Here is an 18,857-nt window from a genome sequence, read left to right as displayed (position 1 = left end):
ACGAAAGGACTCCTGGATGGTGAAACGAATCCACCAGGCTAACATGGCTGATGAAATGTGACCATCAGGAAGCCTTCTTACCGTCAGGAAGCCCAAACAAAGTGTCCAACCTTCGGAAGGACGCCGTCCTCGATACGTACCTACTCTGAGAACTCACTGTTCAGATTATGGAGAACCCATTCAGTTTTGTGGACTGGAGCCGAAAGATGAGAGAAGGACGATGCCCCTGTAACAGTAGGAATACAATACCACCTCGGTAACAAGGGGATGGCCTGAGGACAACCTTGCCTTGATGGTAATAAGGAAAAAAGTCTGAAAGAACAGAGCGGCAAGCTCTGAAGACTCATCAGGATGACAAGAACGCAGAGAAAAAAAGGAAGCGAGCTTCTCTGATCGTAAAGTCTGTACGGATCAAAAAGGAGTCTACTATAAGATTCCCAGGACCATTAAGGTCCCAAAGATCTAACAGTATGCGATAGGGAAGAACCACAGTTCAAGAATCCCTGCGAGGAAGTCCATATTTGCAGTTTTGTTGCAATAAGACGGAAAAATACTAGTACCACATGCGAGAAATCCTGACAGTCAGTCCGGGTCTCCCAGGATCACCGGGGCCCGTCCAGCTTCCAAAAAGATCTCAGAAGTAGTGGAAGTGGGGTTATGGAAATTGGTACCATGGAAGAACAGAGCATGCACTGCGATACTCTTGGATATAGAGGCTGAACCATGAACTCAAGTACATTGGCGTTCAGTTTGGACGCCATTCGACCTACATCTGGAGTACTCCAGTGAAGTCAGATCTGATGTAAGACTTCCGGGTGAAGTTCCCACTCACTTGAGGAGAAACCCTGACGGCTGAATATGTCTGCAGCCCAGTGTTCTACTCCAGGGATATGTACTGCCGAGATAACCAAATGATAGATCTCGGCCCATCAGAGTGTGAGGTATCTCGGCCATGGCGCTAGTGTTAGGTTGAACAATTAATAAGATGTTCACTTCACTTAAGTTGCCTACTCCTGGCCTAATGGATATTGATCAGGTGCACACCAAAGAAATAAACATAACACACAGTCATATGTAAACTCTCCTTGATCAATCTATGGCTCGGCTCCAAAGGGTTTTATTTAGGCAGGACACAGGGGATATATAAATCTGTAAGGGGGCTCGGTTAGCTTTAAAATGGGAGTGATCGGATGCATTCCATTGGTTAGTGGGTTGGGCAATGAGCAAGTCCATGGGAGGATCCATGAGGTCATCAAGGTGGGCATCACTGTGGGTGTCATCTTGGATACCAGCCACATGGTATGCTGAGACAGGAAATGGCAGCCATCTTTAGGGTCTCACTTGATCTGAGAAAGCTTGTAAGGTTAAACAATACATGTTATGGGTTGCTTCTCTCAATCTCTTAAGTCTTGAGGTTAAGTATTTGATCTTATGGCTCTCCTCAACACTAGACTGTGGGTACTTGCTAGATGATTGATATATGGCACAGCTGTGGCATTATCCAATTGAAGTCGAATGGGGTGACCCACCTGAAGGGAGTGGACCTGCTGTAGGATTAGGCGTACTGGTCGGATCCCCAGAGCAATGATCGAGAGAAGACTGGCATTGGTATTCACTAATAACCATTGGACCAGCAGAAGGCCCTGGATGAGGAAGGAGCTCAGAGACTACCCTTTGAAAGCCTGATTGACTTGTTGAAAACGAGCAGAGGTAACTGCTTCCATTGTAGTCACCATTTTTCCTCAGAACCCTCCTAGAGAATCGAATGATCTGAGGGGATGAGTGATCAAGTGCGCGAGCTCCCTGTTGAAGGGCCACAACCTTGACTCGAGAGAGAATTACCATCCTTCTTGAGCAGGATCATCCTCAAAAAGGATCCGCTGGGCTGGAAATGAGGAAAACTTGTCTAAGTTTAGCTGCCAGACCAGGTGAGAGGGTATCGCAAGTGATATAGACGACTCCGCGTAGTCCTGGAAGAGGGGCTAGAAAGTCTACCAAATAGGGCAGGACAACCATGCTACTAGGGTGCCAGAGGAACATGACAACCGCCATGACCCTTGTGAACACTGGGTGCGGTAGCCAGGCCGAAGGGCAAGGTCGTGACTTGAAAATGCTGTTCGTGAATGGAAAGGCGAAGGGATTTTTGTAGAAGGGAAAAATAGGAATGTGAGGGTAAGAATCCCGAATGTCGATGAATGCCAGAAACTCCACCTTTTTCTGTTGAAGCAACGGCTGAGCGGAGGAACTCCATCCGAAAAAGGAGGATCTTGTCAAAGGTTGTTAGAAGTTTGAGGTCCAGGATTGGTCTTACTTTTCATTCCCCCTTTTTGGAACCAAGATCCCTTAGATCTAGACTGTCCTGGACAACCCTTCCACTATTGGTTGGGTCTGTAGAAAAAAAAAAAAAATAAAAAAAAAAATATATGATCCCTTATTAGTCTCCCGCTCAGAAGATTTGATTGGCCAGCTGTACTGTCTTTGGGGAAACGTTACTTGCGTGAATCGAAGTAGTCAAGGTCTCTGACCAGGAGACCATTGCTCAAGCAACCCATGTGGCGGCTAAGGGTAGAGCGCTGAACCCGAAGCCACAAGATGGAATGAACCAGATTTGCCTTCCGACAGTCCGTGGTATTTTTAATTGATACATCGAGCAGGGATACTGGTAGGTATACCACGAGAAATTCTACCAGGTTAGTCTGCCAATTGCCAGAATGCAGGGCTGCATCCAGGTCAGGAAAAAAAAAAAAAAAAAAAGTCTCTTGCCATCGTCGCTCTCTTGACTGTGCAGAGTAGAAATCTAGGAACCCTCGATCCACCAAACAGGGAAGTGGCGAGGAATCGTCCGCCTTCTTGCATCATCCGCTAAATAGTGGTGATGCAAAGGGGGGTGCTCGGACGCCAAAAAGGGGTGACTGTACATCCCCAGAGTTGAGGCCCCCGGGTGGACAGGGCAGGTTGTCTGGCATTAGGCCTGGATGCAGAAGAGGATACATGGAGGCGACACTCCATGTGCTCGTCTGTTGATTGTGTGGGGAGATCGGTGCCCTTTAAAGGACCAGTCGCCCTTAAAAATTAGACCAGGTATGGCATCCCACGTAGAGGCTTCTGGGGAGAGAGAGAGGGAGAGACAGAGAGAGATCAGGAAATGAAACTTCCGTTTTCTAGATGCCTGTACGTTTCTAGAATACTTGCGGCCCCTGCTAGCAGACGGCTCCCACGTAGGAGAGGGACCATGTATATTGGTTCTGCGAGCACTCAGCCACAGAGGGTTCACGGAGGGATTCAATCTCTTGGTCAGAGAAACGATGGATTGCGGTTAGTGACAAAGTCCACTGAGGGGGACTAGGTACTCTGGGATCAGCGGTGGAGGGCTCCTGAGCTCATTTAGGGTGACCGGCTTCGGATTGATCATGTGCCCTTAAGACCAGGGCATACTGGTCATGTGCCTTTAAGACCAGGGCATGCTGGTCAGGTACTTCCTTAACCGGGTACTGATGTAGAGTCGTTGTGCCCTTTTAATGCAAAAACAGATGCCCCTGTGTAAGCCGGCCAGGTGGATCCAGATGGCCACTGGGAGTGGCAGAGGTGGTAAAATCTCGCAGAGAGAGAAGCGCCAATTCGGGGGGGAAGGGGGGGGCCAAAAAAGCAGGCGGAGCCGCCTTAGCGTGCCATAGTGCGGGCACGGCTTCCGGGAGAAATCGGTGCCCTTGAAGGGACCCATCGCCCCCAAGAATCTGCCCAGGCCTGGCATCCCACGTCGCAGGAGAGGATACAGAGAGGAGACACCCTCAGTGCTCGCGTGTTGATGGTTCGGGGAGATCGGACCCTTGAAAGGATCCGTCGCCCCATTCGTCTGCAGCCTACACATCGGCCAAAGACGGGGGCTAAATTTTTGCAGCCGGCCAGAACGTTACCTCAGGGATGTGGGCCACAGGGAAGCGGAGGCTGCCTGTCAGCATGTGCATGTCCCACCGCTGACTGGATCCACTCACCATGTGTGCGCGTCCCGGCATGGAGCCGCCGCGGATGACTGGGTTTCAGCGCCGAGGAAAGCGAACGCACTCTACCGTTCTGCCGCAGGTCAGGTATTGCAGCGTGGACGGTGCAGGGATAAAGGTGTAAACCTCAAATCGACCTTGCCTTTGTTAGGGAGGTGGAGAGGAACCGTCCACCTCCTTGTGCCATTCGCTTTTACAGTGGTGGGACAGTGGGGGCTGCTCGGACGCCATAGATAGGGGCCTCTGTACATCCATGGAGTTCAATCCCCGGGTGGACAGGGCCAGTTGTCCAGCATTAGGCCTGGCTGGGGAAGAGGGTACGTGGAGGCGACACTCCATGTGCTCGTCCGTTCAGGTTGCGGGGAGGTTGGTGCCCTTGAAGGGACCTGTCGCCCCTAAGAATCAGCCCAGGCTTGGCATCCCACGTCGCAGGAGAGGATACGGAGAGGCGACACTCTGTGCTCGCCTGTTGATGATTCAGGGAGATCGGAACCTTGAAAGGATCCATCGCCCAATTCGTCCGTGGAAAAAATAAAATCTAAAATCAAAAATGTAAAAGGTAAAAATAAAATAAAGAGATTTGGGTCTGAATAGCAGACCCGTCCGTGTGCCTCCTACAGACACTAAGCAAGAACTGGCTAGCTGAGAGCCAGCAAGAGGGTGTATACTGCAGGGGATGAGATCACTTTCTTTGTATCACTTAGTGTCAGCAGCATACACCATGGTCTGTGTCCCCCAATGAGGCGAAGGAGAAAAATGTGCTGAAAAACTCTGCTTTTACAGGAGTATTTACAGTACTCTTTTATAAGATGCCGCATACCTGCATAGACAGATTTTGGCCATTTTATAGCCATTAAAATAAATTTAACCAGCATGAAATGTGCAAGAAAATTAAAAGGATGGGCAGGAGGCAATGGGTTGGTGTTAGAGGAAACGGTCACACGATGAATTTTCTAATGTTTGTTGCACACACAAATAACACATACGCTTTCTATGTGTGGAGGAGAGTTTGTGCCTGTTGCTTCAACTGGAATGTCATCATACTTCTCAAAGTTTATGCCAGTATTGCTTCCAGAAAACAGCTCCCTAAGGGAAGAAATGGACAATCAATAAGAGAAAAAAAAAAAAAAAAAAAACCCACACACACAAAGCCATGTACATTACTCACTGTTCTATGCGATCATTTGGGGCAAGAGGCTTTGACCAGTCATCTTCATCATTTCGCTCATCTGTCCAACGGCTGCTGCCACGGTCAAATCTACCAAAGCCACCCCTGTCATTACGATTTCCCATGCCATCATAGCCTTCTGTACGGCGATCATCAGATCTATAGGCAAGTGCACACAAAAAAAAAAAAAGTTTGCATCCTCTCATGGAACTTTTCAACATGGGTTACAAAATCTGAAAACATAATTAATAAAAAAAAAAAAAAAAAAAAAGTGTCAGGATAGACTGAAGGTATAGTATTTAGTTATAACTAGTTACAGTTGTGGAGCAAGTGGCAGGCTCTGCTTCATACACTGCAGACTGACATTCTGTGGTGTAGTGAAAGCTTACCTGAGGCGCAATAGGTCCACCACCAGTTTAGACTCTGGTTGCCAGGGTGTGAACAACGCACGGGACTACCCCTCAGGTTTATTTGGTGTGGAAAGTGATCTCACCTTACTTGTGTGCACAAAACACAAGGCATTTAACAACCATGTAGTTTAGTCTCCTCCCCTTACCAAACATTTTAAAAAAAAAAAAATTACTACATTGCAACACATGCAAAAAAGATCCCCCCCCCCCCCACAAAAAAAAAAAAAAAAAAAAAAAAAAGCTGTCCACATGAAGAAAAATTAACCTCCCCTAGTGTAAGCCTATTCATAAGGCACAAAACGGCATTTGTTTCACAATGACAACTTGATTTGGGGTTGTAGGACCCAGATATTTCAGAACCACCCATACACTACTGACATACATCCCTGAAAAATCCTAACACAGGCCGTTCAACAAAATATGTGGCAGCACACTTCCCTTAGGAAACAATGCGGACATGGAATACTAAATAATGCTGCAGTACTAGTAAGCAGAACTCAGAATCTCAGTCACCAAGATCATACTCTAGGTTGTGGAGTAGAAGTATTTGGGGTATTATGCATTACAGCCATTCAAACAAAGCAAAAATAATTGCATATAACGCATAGCACAGAACTTACCTCCGTGCCCCACCACCCCGGTCATTAAATAAACTTGGTCTGCCGCGGTCACTTCGTGACCCGAAACTGCTGTAAGCATCTTTGTCTCTACCAGCAGTCCACCCTGAGTTATCTCTGTCATAAAATCCTAAAACAGAAAAAATACACAACTGAGAAACCGCAAAGTACATGACAAGCAATAGGGGATTCCCACCACTCAATGAAGCATATGAAAGTTAAGTATCAAATAATCAGGTATCTTGGAGCGCATTTATAAAACAATTAGGCAGTTGTACCATCACTGTCCATTTTGACTAGGCTTGTACACCTGGACAAGTCAAACATTTAAAGGGAACCGGTCAGCAGGATTGTGTAACCTATATGCAGTGTCAGGTCGGCACAGCAATACTGATTAAAATGATACCTTGACGAAATCCATCTTGTGGTTGTTTTTTAATCTTTATTTTCAGTTTTGAGTTAATGATATGCTCATACCCTAGGGCAGGCCTGGAGGGTAGGGTCTTCATGTGGGGCTCTGATTAACTATTCATAATGCAGACTGCTGACAGGACTGATCCCTCACTGACCTGCCCCCTAGTTTACATAATGAATACCTGAACACACTGAATTAAAAGTCCTACAAGATGGCGTCACCCACGCCATTTTACATTGTTTTTGTTATACTCCCCAGGAAACACTCAACCACAAGTAGTATCTATGTTGAGGAGAGCCATAAGATCAAATACTTAATTAACCTCAAGACATAAGAGGTCGAGAGAAGTGACCCATAACGTGTATTGTTTAACCTTACTTAAGCTTTCTCAGATCAAAGTGAGACCCTAAATATGGCTGCCATTTCCTGTATCAGCAGACCATGTGCTGATATCCAAGATAACGCCCACCCTGATGACCTCATGGACCAACCCATAGTGACGCCCACCTTGATGACCTCATGGACCAACCCACCCTGATGACCTCATGGATCCGCCCATGGACTTGCTCATTGCCCAACCCACTAACCAATGGAATGCATCCGATCACTCCCATTTTAAAGCTAACCAAGCCCCCCTTACAGGGGATACATAAACTTGTGTCCTGACTGAATAAAGCCCCTTGGAGCTGAGCCATAGATTGATTAAGGAGAATTTACATCTGACTGTCATATGTTATTTTTTTTTTAGTGAGCACCTGATCAATATCTATTAGGCCAGGAGTAGGCAACTAGAGTGAACATTTTATTAATTGTTCAACCCAACATATTCACAGTAAACATGTGATTATGCTGCAGGTATGTACAGCTATTGATTATGCAAACTAGGGTGCAGGTCACAATGATCAGTGACCCGTCAGCAGTCTTCAGTGTGACTAGCTAATCCGAGCACCACAGAGACCCTCCACAGGCTGCCCCGAACCACGAGCATATCTAACTCAAAACTGAAAATAAAGATTACACAACAACCACAAGACAGCTTTCATCAACCAAGGTATTAACCCCTCCAAGACGCAGCCCTTTTTCGCTTTGCGTTTTTCGCTCCCCTCTTCCCAGAGCCATAACTTTTTTATTTTTCTGTCAATATGGTCGTGTGAGGGCTTATTTTTTGCGGGACGAGGTGTACTTTTGAACGACACCATTAGTTTTACCATGTCTTGTGCTAGAAAACGGGAAAAAAATTCCAAGTGTGGTGAAATTGCAAAAAAAAAGTGCAATCCCACACTTGTTATTGTTTGGCTTTTTTTCTAGCTTCACTAAATGCATTAAAAAAAAGCGCCATTTTCCGATACCCGTAGCATCTCCATTTTTCGTGATCTGGGGTAGGGTAAGGACTTATTTTTTGCATGCCGAGCGGACGTTTTTAATAATACCACTTTTGTGCAGATATGTTCTTTTGATCGCCCATTATTGCATTTTAATGCAATGTCGCAGCGACCAAAAAAACCGTAATTCTGGTGTTTCGAATTTTCTCACTACGCTGTTCAGAGATCAGGTTAATGCTTTTTTTTTTTTTTTATGATAGATCAGGCGATTCTGAACACGGCGATACCAAATGTGTAGGTTTGATTTTTTTTAATTGTTTTATTTAGAATGGGGCGAAAGGGGGGTGATTTAAACATTTTTTTTTATTTTTTTCATATTTTTAAACACTTTTTTTTAATTTGTGCCATGCTTCAATAGCCTCCATGGGAGGCTAGAAGCTGGCACAACTCGATCGGCTCAGCTACATAGCAGCGATCATCAGATCGCTGCTATGTAGCTGAAATGCAGGCTTGCTATGAGCGCCGACCACAGGGGGGCGCTCACAGCAGGCCAGCATCAGTAACCATAGAGGTCTCAAGGACCTCTATGGTTACTGTCCTGACACATCGCCAACTTCCGATCATGTGACGGGGGTCGGCGATGCGCTCATTTCTGGCCGCGCAGCCAGAAGCGGTAGTTAAATGCCGCTGTCAGCTGTACAAAACAGCTGACATGTCGCGACTGATGTGGGCTCACCGCTGGAGCCCACATCAAAGGGGGAGACACGACATGCGCAGTACTAGTACTGCGCATGTCGTGAAGGGGTTAATTTAACCTATATAATGGCGCCGACCTGACACTGTCTGTAGGTTACTGTGCACAATCCAGCTAGGGTAGGATTTACCCTCCTAAGCTGTCTATACAAGCATGTAGCACATAGGATGCCAAATAATGATACTTGCTCTCATGTCTCATTCTAGACTTGAGAAATCCAAGTTCTTAATATGCAAATGAGCTGTTTAGACCTAAGGGCTGGGCACAGATCTCCCCAAGAGTACTTCTAGAGATTATTTTAAAGGGAACCTGTCACCCCCCAAAATCGAAGGTGAGCAAAGCCCACCAGCATCAGGGGTTTATCTACAGCATTCTGGAATGCTGTAGATATAGCCCACCCGCCTAACACCCACCCGCCTAACACCCCCCCCCTTGTATCCTGAAAGATGAGAAAAAGATTAGATTATACTCACCCAGGGCAGTCCCGGGCCTCCTATCTTCTTACGAAGACGACCTCTTGTAGTCACGCTGCGGCTACGGCATACTTTGTCTGCCCTGTTGAGGGCAGAGCAAAGTATTGCAGTGCGCAGGTGCCGGGAAACGTCAGAGAGGCCCAGCGCCTGCGCACTGCTGTACTTTGCTCTGCCCTCAACAGGGCAGACAAAGTACGCCAGAGCCGCAGCATGGCTACAAAAGGACATCTTCGTAAGAAGATGGAGGCCCTGGACCGGACCACGACGCCTATCGGATCAGAACAGAACTAGGACCGCCCCTGGGTGAGTATAACCCAACCTCTTTCTCATCTTTCAGGATACATCAGGGGTTTATCTGCAGCATTACAGAATGCTGTAGATAAGCCCCTGATGCTGGTGGGCTTAGCTCACCTTCGAATTTGGGGGCGACAGGTTCCCTTTAAATGAAAGGGATAATTACCCGTGCTTTCCTCATCTCTCTTCCAAAGTGCATCAAGCTGACCAGCTACTATCTGGTGAGGGACATCATTTGTTAGAACAGCTACAATGACACAATTATAGGAGAAACGGTCTTCACAGAGTCCAGAGGCCACATCAGTAGGCCATGGCTATTAGACAAGAGCCCTGCACCTTGTGCAATGCTAAGGAAATCTTGAAAATACGCATGGTTTGCGGCCCTCGAGGAATGCAGTTGACACCCCTGTCTTAGGCTACTTTCACACTTCTATCTTGTGTCATGTGGCAATCCGTCGATTTTTAAAATGCAGGATCCTGCATTTTTCCATAGACTTGTATTAGCGACGGATGGCCATCCGTTTCATCAGTCGTGCACTGGATCCGTTGGAAAATAGCGGTCCGTCATGGAGAGAAGACGTTCAGAGGAAGGTTTTTTCTGCACGTTAGAAAACCGCTCAGCGTTGGGTCTCTCTCTCCCAGAAAATTCTCCATTCAAATTGTGGCAACAACACAAACGACGCATCCGTCACGACACTTGATGAGTCACACACGTTTTTCACTTTACGTGACGTCCGTCACTACGTCATTTTACTGCACAAAAATGCACAGCAGAAGACGGAAGCGTGAAAGAGGCCTTAAACTGCCAGCATACCTGGTGCTTCTGATTAGTAGGCAAGTAAAATGTTCATATGACGCGAATCACACAGCAACAAATCGCATTGCACTGGGCCTACAAATCAGAACTGATGTTGGGAACTCTCACAAGTAGAGGTAATTCGCAGTTCAGTCACAGCTGGACCACGATACTGCGAAGCACTTTGCTGATCATTAATCACCCTTACACAAATTAACCAATAAAGAACTGTTCTTGAAATAAACCCAAACAGTTCAATGAAAGCCACACAAGAAATCTCTGCAGTGCAAACATTGCATTTCATGAACATGGAAAGCAATGTGGGGCTTACTGTTATTTGGATATAATCACAAGGCTAGTTACCTCTATCAGTACGACCAGTGCCTCTATTTGCATATCCGTTCATGCGACCATCGCGGTCATCGTTGGTCCCATTCACATAGCCATTTCCTCCACGACTAGAGTCCCATCCTGCATCTTGTGGAGTGAAGAAAGTCATTTACAATGATGTTGACAGAAAACCGCCCATCGGTGGCAAATTGTATTCACGGAAACAGTACTTTGCAGACAATCACCCAAACCAACCATTTAATACTAGTGTCTAGAAGCAAGCTAAAGCAAGCTGACATACCCCGGTGTAATGCATGTTACATGCACATTAGTGAATTATTATAGAGCTGCCAGATTCCCACAAGTGAAGTAGAGTTCATTACACCAATCATGTAATGCCAAGAACTTAGAGATCACAATTTAGGCAATCCAAGTCTTATCAAAACAAGCCTGCATTGGAGTCTGTTTAATGAGAAGTTTAAACTCCAGACTATGGGGCAAGGCAAATATACAATTTTACCAAAAAGTTGCGATATTTAAAATTAACATATTTACAGGTAAATTGTAGAATTTTCTCACAAGATGGCAAGAGCAATTATTCAATTTAAAGGAAACTTGAAAGTCCAGTCAGCCCTGAAAACAACTGTAGTGCAGCTTTTTTGCTGCATTCTAATAAGGCCCTTATTGCTTAGTGATTGCTAAATAAATGTAAAGTTAATTTACATTGTGCAGGGTTTAAAGTTAAGGAACTAGTGGAAGTAAGGAGAGGTATAGGTTGAGAATGTCCACAGATAATCCTCCTTGTTGTCTAAGCATGCTCCTGTATGAATGAATGACATTACCACCAGCTTGTTGGAAATCACACGGCTAGAAGAGTCCTGCATCCCTGCGGCCTCTCTAGACACTTGCAGTGCCCCAAATGAAGCAGGGGAACTTACACCCACTTAATTGGGAATTACCATGGAAGCATAACATTGCATGCGTAAGATTTGCAAAGAGCTAGAGGGAACATCTCTCTTGCAAATTATGTCAATCACACCCATAGGGACATGATTACACAATGAAATGATGTATTAGTCCAGGCAAATCAATGCTATCCAGCCCCTTTCACCCAAGTAGTCACTCACTGATTTATGTAGAACAAAGTTAAAGGGGTTGTCCACTACTAAGACAACCCTTTCTTAAACAAAATGTTTGGCTCCGATAAAATAATAGAGACTATTCTCCCCTCCCGTACCAGTACCGTTCCAGCAGTGTCAGCAATCACCATCTCCAGGGCTGTGACACGGGACACCAGCACCCAATCAGCGCTGGAGTAACTGTCTCCACCTCCGGACAAACTGAGCATGAAGGGGAAACCAGAGATCAGCTGTAGAATGGACTTCCTTTTCAAGTTCAGTTTGTCCGAAGGTGGAGATCATGACGCCAGCGCTGATTGGGAGTTGGGCACCATGCATCGTTCCACAGCATCTCACGGCCCCGGGACCGCAAGCGCAGACACCGCAGGAACTGCGCCAGCATGGGAAGAGAGTATAGGCTTTATTATTTTATCGGGGCATGAGATTTAGTTTAAGAAGGCGTTGTCCTAGTAGTGGACAACCTCTTTAAAATAACTTTTGCACTTATTTCGAAGTCGCTAAATGAAAGCAATAAAAAAGGGGCTTATTAGAATGAAAGTCAAGATGGCAGTTTAGTGGGGCAAGAGCAGCTGTCAAGTTCCCTTTAAAAAACAGATATTTGGTCACAGTGACCCTGCGTGGGACTCAACATTAGGCCTCATTCACAATAGCATTTTAGGGTGATGTAAACTGCTATGGAGAATAGCGGTGACAGCAAATGCAGGCTATAAAAAGGTATAAACTAACCATTAATTATTTGGGCCACAAAGCCATGTGGACCTGTTACAGTATCTTAGGAGTGTGCAGAAGACACAGAGCAATTTAATTAGGATTCCACTGCAATTCACAGGCAGCTCAGTGGCTAGCTTATGCAGTCAAAGCTATTGTGCAGCCAACACACCAAGACAGGTAACCAACCGTACCATTCCTTTGGGACCACCAATCACCGTAGCCCTTATACACATCTACAGCTGGATACTGACACCTTGGGTAACCTACATGATAATACAGCTTTCAGAACACACTCTACAACCCATTTAGAATTTATAGAAAAGCTAAATAAGGGGTGAAAGTGTTAATTTTGTGTCAAACTGAGCACTGAAACCCTGGGAGGTTATTTTGAGGAGGTTAACATCTATCTATTGCAGATTGCTGACACTGGTGCTTACAGGGAGAGAGAAGTGTGTGCAAAATACATAAAGAACATCTGCATTGGCTTTTTATTTACTTTATATGTTAGATCTGAGACTTTTCTGCACTTTAACATGAACTGCAGCTGCCAACACTTACCATGTCTTGAAACTTCTTTATTTCTTAGGTGAGGAGGAATATAACGACCTTCTAAAGTTCAAAAGGTAGAACAAAAAAAGTTAATAAAAACGCCTGCACAGGCTTTGTACATGAACGAAAAGCAGGTATACTTACTAGTTGATGAGCCACCACCACTTTGAGAGTCAGCTGAATTCAAGTCTAGCCCAGCAAACTGATAAAAAGAAATAACTGGTTACTTGAGTATAATATCATAAATAAGGCCTTACAAGGAAGCCCCTCGAGAGTTTACTTGTAGACCACCATACATGCAGTTCATCCAGATCTGTGTGAAAGGACTATATCACCCCCATCTGGTACATGCATTGCAGTATACACAAACTGGACATCTTCTGGCTACACATGGTACTGCAGCCAAGGAAACCAGCAAGACATTATTACATTACGAAAGACGAAAGACAAAATGGAGACATGCCAATAAAAGATGCTTTAGTGAGTTTGCCACCTTGCCAAATACCATGGAAATTCAACAGTAACTGGATCTTTTAAAAATAAAATAAATTAAATATCCACCAGCGCCCATGATGTACTGCCCAGAAATAGAAGACCGCTCGATTAAAATATTATTCCTACAAATCAGCAAAGGCATCCTACGACATTTCATATAGCAAACTGGATACTAAAACACAACCTGAACAAGCATAGGCTGAACAGAGCACAAAGAGAGGGGCAGGATTAATCCGAAAGACAAACCCTCCTGATATCCAAGTTAGCAAGGCTAGGTTCACATTGCGTTAGTGAAATCCGTTTAGCGCATACGCTAACGGAATGCGCTAACGCAATGTACAAAAAGGGATTGCGTTTAGCGATCTCGCTAGCACAGATGCCCAATTTGCGCTAGCGAAAACGGACCGAAAAACGCTGCAAGCAGCGTTCGAAGTCCGTCAGAAAATAACGGGACATCGCATGCCAAAAACGGTATACGTTAACGATGCGTTAGATACATTGCGGTCAATGGGTGCGCTAACGGATCTGTTACATTGTGTTAGTGGCGCTATGTAACGGATCCCATTAGCAGACTGCCACTAACACAATGTGAACCTAGCCCAATCTGCTTAACCCCTTCATGACCTTAGGATTTTTCGTTTTTCCGTGTTCGTTTTTCACTCCCCTCCTTCCCAGAGCCATAACTTTATTTTTCCGTGAATTTGGCCATGTAAAGGCTTATTTTTTGCGGGACGATTTGTACTTTTGAACGACATCATTGGTTTTAGCATGTCGTGTACTAGAAAACGGGAAAAAAATTCCAAGTGCGGTGAAATTGCAAAAAAAGTGTAGTCCCACATTTGTTTTTTGTTTGGCTTTTTTGCTAGGTTCACTAAATGCTAAAACTGACCTGTCATTATGATTCTCCAGGTCTGTACAAGTTCATAGACACCTAACATGTCTAGGTTATTTGTTATCTAAGTGGTGAAAAAAAAAATTCCAAACTTTGCTAAAAAAAAAAAAAAAAAAAACATTTTCCGATACCCGTAGCATCTCCATTTTTCATGATCTGGGGTCGGTTGAGGGCTTATTTTTGTGTGCCGAGATGACGTTTTTAATGATAGCATTCTGGTGGATACGTTCTTTTGATCGCATGTTGCATTTTAATGCAATGTCGCGGCGACAAAAAACGTAATTCTGGCGTTTCAAATTTTTTTCTCGCTACGCTGTTTAGCGATCAGGTTAATGCTTTTTTATAATTGATAGATCGGGCGATTCTGAACACGGCGATACCAAATATGTGTAGATTTGATTTTTTTAATTGATTTATTTTGATTGGGGCGAAAGGGGGGCGATTTAAACTTTTATATTTTTTCTCACATTTTTTTTAACTATTTTTTTTTTTTTTTTTACTTTTGCCATGCTTCAATAGCCTCCATGGGAGGCTAGAAGCAGGCACAGCACGATCGGCTCTGCTACATAGCAGCGATCTGCTGTTCGCTGCTATGTAGCAGAAAATCAGGTGTGCTGTGAGCGCCGACCACAGGGTGGCGCTCACAGCTGCCAGGGATCAGTAACCATAGAGGTCTCAAGGACCTCTATGGTTACAATACTGAAGCATCGCTGACCCCCGATCATGTGACGGGGGTCGGCGCTGCCGTCATTTCCGGCCGCGGTAGTTGAATGCCGCTGTCTGCCTTTGACAGCGGCATTTAACTAGCTGACATGTCCCGGCTTTGATGCGGGCTCACCGCCGGAGCACGCATCAAAGCGGGGCTTCTGACCTTGGATGTACTATCCCGTCCAAGGTCAGAAAGGGGTTAAAGAAATGGAACGGTAGGCAACATCCGGCAAGTGTAAAATTAAAAGAAATAAGAACTAATCAATGTCAGACTGCTTTGGATCGGTCACCAAATCTTACAATACAAGCAACATACATTATTACATAGATGTTAGACCTGACAAAACCATAGTACTCTGAAAATCCCTGTTGGAATACCGGTATTATACTCTTGCAAAGTGAGAACATCCATTTCACCAGCTCTAATCTATATCCATTTAATAATATATGTAGTTTGCACTGTGTAATTAAAGAGGATGTGTCACAGGACTTCACAAGTTTCTGTTAAAGGCTCTAATTAAAGGTGTATTCTCAACTAAGAAATTATGGTATAACCATAGGATATGCCAAGAATTAACCTGTACTCCAGCTTTGGGAGCCACATTTATCTCAAGGATGGGGGAATCGCCTCTCCATTTACAGAGGCTACAAGATAAAGGTGGGGTGCATGGGGTCTTATGCATGATCCATGCAGGGACAAGAGAGAATAAGGGCTACTGATCCTTCAAAGGGAATCAGTCAGGTCCCATAAGCCTGGGTTCACACTGCGTTATGGTGGTCCGTTAAACGGACTACGTTACACCGCGGCATAAAGCGGTGTAACGTAGTCCGTTAACGCCGCCATTGAAAGCAATGTCAGACGCATCGCTAGCGCACACCCACAATGGACATGCGCTAGGGATGTGCCATCATTGAGTGACGGACCCCGGGACGCGGGCTGCATCATTTCCGGGTCCGTCACTGCTAGCGCAGATAGAGCTAGCAGATGCTCCATCTGCGCTAGCGCGATGCAAACGTCAGCACTTGCGTTACAGCAGCCCGTTAGCGTATGTGCTGAACGGACTGCTGCTAACGCAGTGTGAACCCGGCCTAATAGAAACTGCTAATATGGCCATAGCCTTTCCAAATCCTGTATTCTGATGGACCTGTCAGTAGCAAAAAATAAGATAAAAATAAATTAAAAAAGTTAAACAGCTTGTAATAGTCCCTGAACTCCACTGATTTTGCCACTCTCACTTTTGTGATGTCATCCACTGCAGAGATTCTCACTTGTTGCTTTTGGAGAGCAGCATGTGACATTTCTGTTCTGGGCGTTTCCTCAGAGTCTTCTCTGGGGGTGGGGTGCACTATCACCACCCCCCAGCTAGTCAAGACACTGCAGAGTCAGGATTGCCAGTGTCTGGGAGGAGTCAATGTTCAGAACCCCAGAAGACTCAAATTGTTTGACAAAGGGACAAGTCCTTTATGGGTCTAAGTAACACTAGCTTTTAAACAAAGTTTTAATCTGTAGAGTTGCAGCTTTAGGCAGGACTAGTCCGCTAAGCGCCTTTTCCCTTAGGCTCGTCCTGTCTAAGATCTTATAATCACGCCTCTCTGGGAGGGATTGACACTTGATATTGTATATTTATGTTATAGTAATGAACATGAGTAAGATTTCCAGTAGTCGTGTCCAGGGAGGCATAATTAGAAGATTCAAGGCAGGGCTGAGGTAAAATTATAAAAAAAAAAAAAAAAAAAAAAAAAAGGTCTGCCTAGTCCTGCCTCATTTACACACGCAACACTGCAAATTAAAACGTATCGTTACTACTTCACTTCAACTTCATTAGAAGATGGGGCATAAGTATAGTTATGTTACTGGTTGAACAGTTATGGTGTCTGACAGGTTCCCACTAAAAGCGAAAGGGAACTGAATTTTGAGTTCTACCCAACATTAACTATAAAGAGTCTGGTCAGGTGGCCAATGTTACCTATGTGTAACTGCACAGTAAGAACCTGGGATGTCAGACTAAATTGGGACCATAGGGGCAGAGCACATGCTTCTGAACGTCATGTCAGTCATCCTATGTAACATTATAGGGAAGCACCGCACAGCCTGACGTTCCGAAATCTAAAGAGGAGATTAAATTAGGGAATATACTAAGGATAAGTGTTATCGGTGGTCCTTGCGGCTGACAAATTGCCAGTGACATCAGTGGCCATGCTGGTAGCTTTGAATGTGCCTGCTGAGGCCACCCATGGGTGAAGGAAGGGGCCAGATTCCATCTTGTAATACTCGCCTATTACCTAGAGCTCCTGTACAGCTCATGTTAGGGGATCACTTTATGCCCCCACAACGTCATTATACTTTTATGCTGCCAACCATCCGTGGACTGTTAAATTAAGGATAGTCGGTCCTTGGCATGTGAGGGAGCAGGGGAAAACTAGGTCAGCCAATACACAGGAATCCAGGGGGAGCAGACCGGCCAGGCTGGAGCCATGTAAGGGCAGGATCGCCCCCGAGCCACGTGTCCAGGGGCTGTTTACAAGGGCCTGTAGGCCTCATTCCCGGCCCGTCACACGGGACCGCGCAGTACAGCAGCCGCTGCGTGTCTTCCCCTCCCCCACTCCTCTCACAAAGGCCGCCATTGTGAGGATGCGACGAGCAGGCCTGCCTCCACATCACAGCCCGGCAACACGAGAAAGGAAACCGGATGAGGGCGGAGGGAGCGCCCGGCACACGCTCAGCGATTCCGGGTGTCCGCGGATCTCACACCCGGCCCCGATGACGCAGCCGGAGCGCGGCGCTCACCCCCCGACACACCGCGAGCAATGTCCCGGGCGCCGGGAGACGATGGTCCCCACAGGAGCGGGGGCGAACGCGCGTTATGTAAGTGCGCACTCAGGCTCCGGCACCGCACTAGGCCGCCATTGTCTGCCCGCCGCGCTTCCCTCACACGGACACTTACCTGCTGGTCTAGACCGTGAACATTTTCGACGGCCACATGACTCATAACTAAACGATAAGAAGGCCGGGGTCCCTCAAGCAGGAAATGTGTCGGTGTTTGCGGACAGGAAAGTAATGAACACAGCGGCCGCCTCACAATTCCCGAACTTGGTGACGTGTGCGAGTAACAAAAAAAAATAAACTTATAAAAAAAATTAACAATTTGTCGCTAGTACTTCACTCTACGGCTGATTACTGGCGAAGCGAACAGTGTGAGTAGCTGCTCCCAACTGATCGCTCGTCCGACACGGGCCGACTTCTTAAATAGAGACGACGTACGAATGACGTCAATACGTATGAGGCCGGCGTGCAAGGGGAGGCGGGGTCGGAGAGGCGCGCTCCCGAGTGAGGACCGAGGCTCGGCTGTCCTGCGAGAAGCGCTTGTCTCCGGGCAGCCTACACGCGCGCTCGCCTATCACAGGGACCCATGAAGTATCGCGAGATTACCATTTCGCTCCATCGTGTGGGTATACGGGTGTAGCTGTGAAGGCCGCAGCCGGTAAAGCGCTGGACATTGTGTGTAATCAGCCATTTATATGGCGTCCTGGTGGCATTCCGTCGTTCAGGACACGGAGGCTATATCAGTATATGCGGCCCATCTGCAGTTCGGATGATAAGGGGATTTTCCGTAATAGACGGCCCCTCAATTTAGATGGTTTGGTCCAAGCTATATATGTGCACACTTGCAGCCGGTCCAAACCATTTAAAGGGAAGGGATTACGTCTGAGAACTCCTATTCTGTAGGATTTGTGTCTTTTTATGTCTAGCTTGTTGCCAGTCACAACACCATTGGACCCCATTCC

At 46.0% G+C, this 18,857-nt stretch overlaps 1 protein-coding gene across 2 annotated transcripts in view; it reads right to left on the bottom strand.

Annotated features, from left to right (window-relative positions):
- The window catches only part of DDX3X (DEAD-box helicase 3 X-linked), a 38,273-nt gene extending 19,854 nt beyond the window's left edge, over positions 1–18,419 (bottom strand). Inside the window, exons 1-8 of one of the 2 annotated variants that reach the window (XM_069761637.1) lie at positions 18,017–18,288; positions 13,121–13,178; positions 12,986–13,036; positions 12,619–12,690; positions 10,611–10,724; positions 6,197–6,323; positions 5,167–5,325; positions 4,985–5,084 (exon numbers count right to left, since the gene is read on the bottom strand). In XM_069761637.1, the coding sequence (XP_069617738.1) occupies positions 4,985–5,084; positions 5,167–5,325; positions 6,197–6,323; positions 10,611–10,724; positions 12,619–12,690; positions 12,986–13,036; positions 13,121–13,178; positions 18,017–18,061 (726 nt within the window). In that variant the 5' untranslated portion in view covers positions 18,062–18,288. Of the gene's footprint in view, positions 1–4,984; positions 5,085–5,166; positions 5,326–6,196; positions 6,324–10,610; positions 10,725–12,618; positions 12,691–12,985; positions 13,037–13,120; positions 13,179–18,016 lie in introns of both variants that reach the window. The other variant, XM_069761638.1, reaches the window with a different exon arrangement.
- Positions 18,420–18,857: the final 438 nt, after the last annotated feature.

The sequence above is a fragment of the Ranitomeya imitator genome, chromosome 3 (genome assembly GCF_032444005.1).
Source record: "Ranitomeya imitator isolate aRanImi1 chromosome 3, aRanImi1.pri, whole genome shotgun sequence".
Classification (NCBI taxonomy): Eukaryota; Metazoa; Chordata; class Amphibia; order Anura; family Dendrobatidae; genus Ranitomeya; species Ranitomeya imitator.
This window is presented reverse-complemented; position numbering and strand designations above follow the sequence as displayed.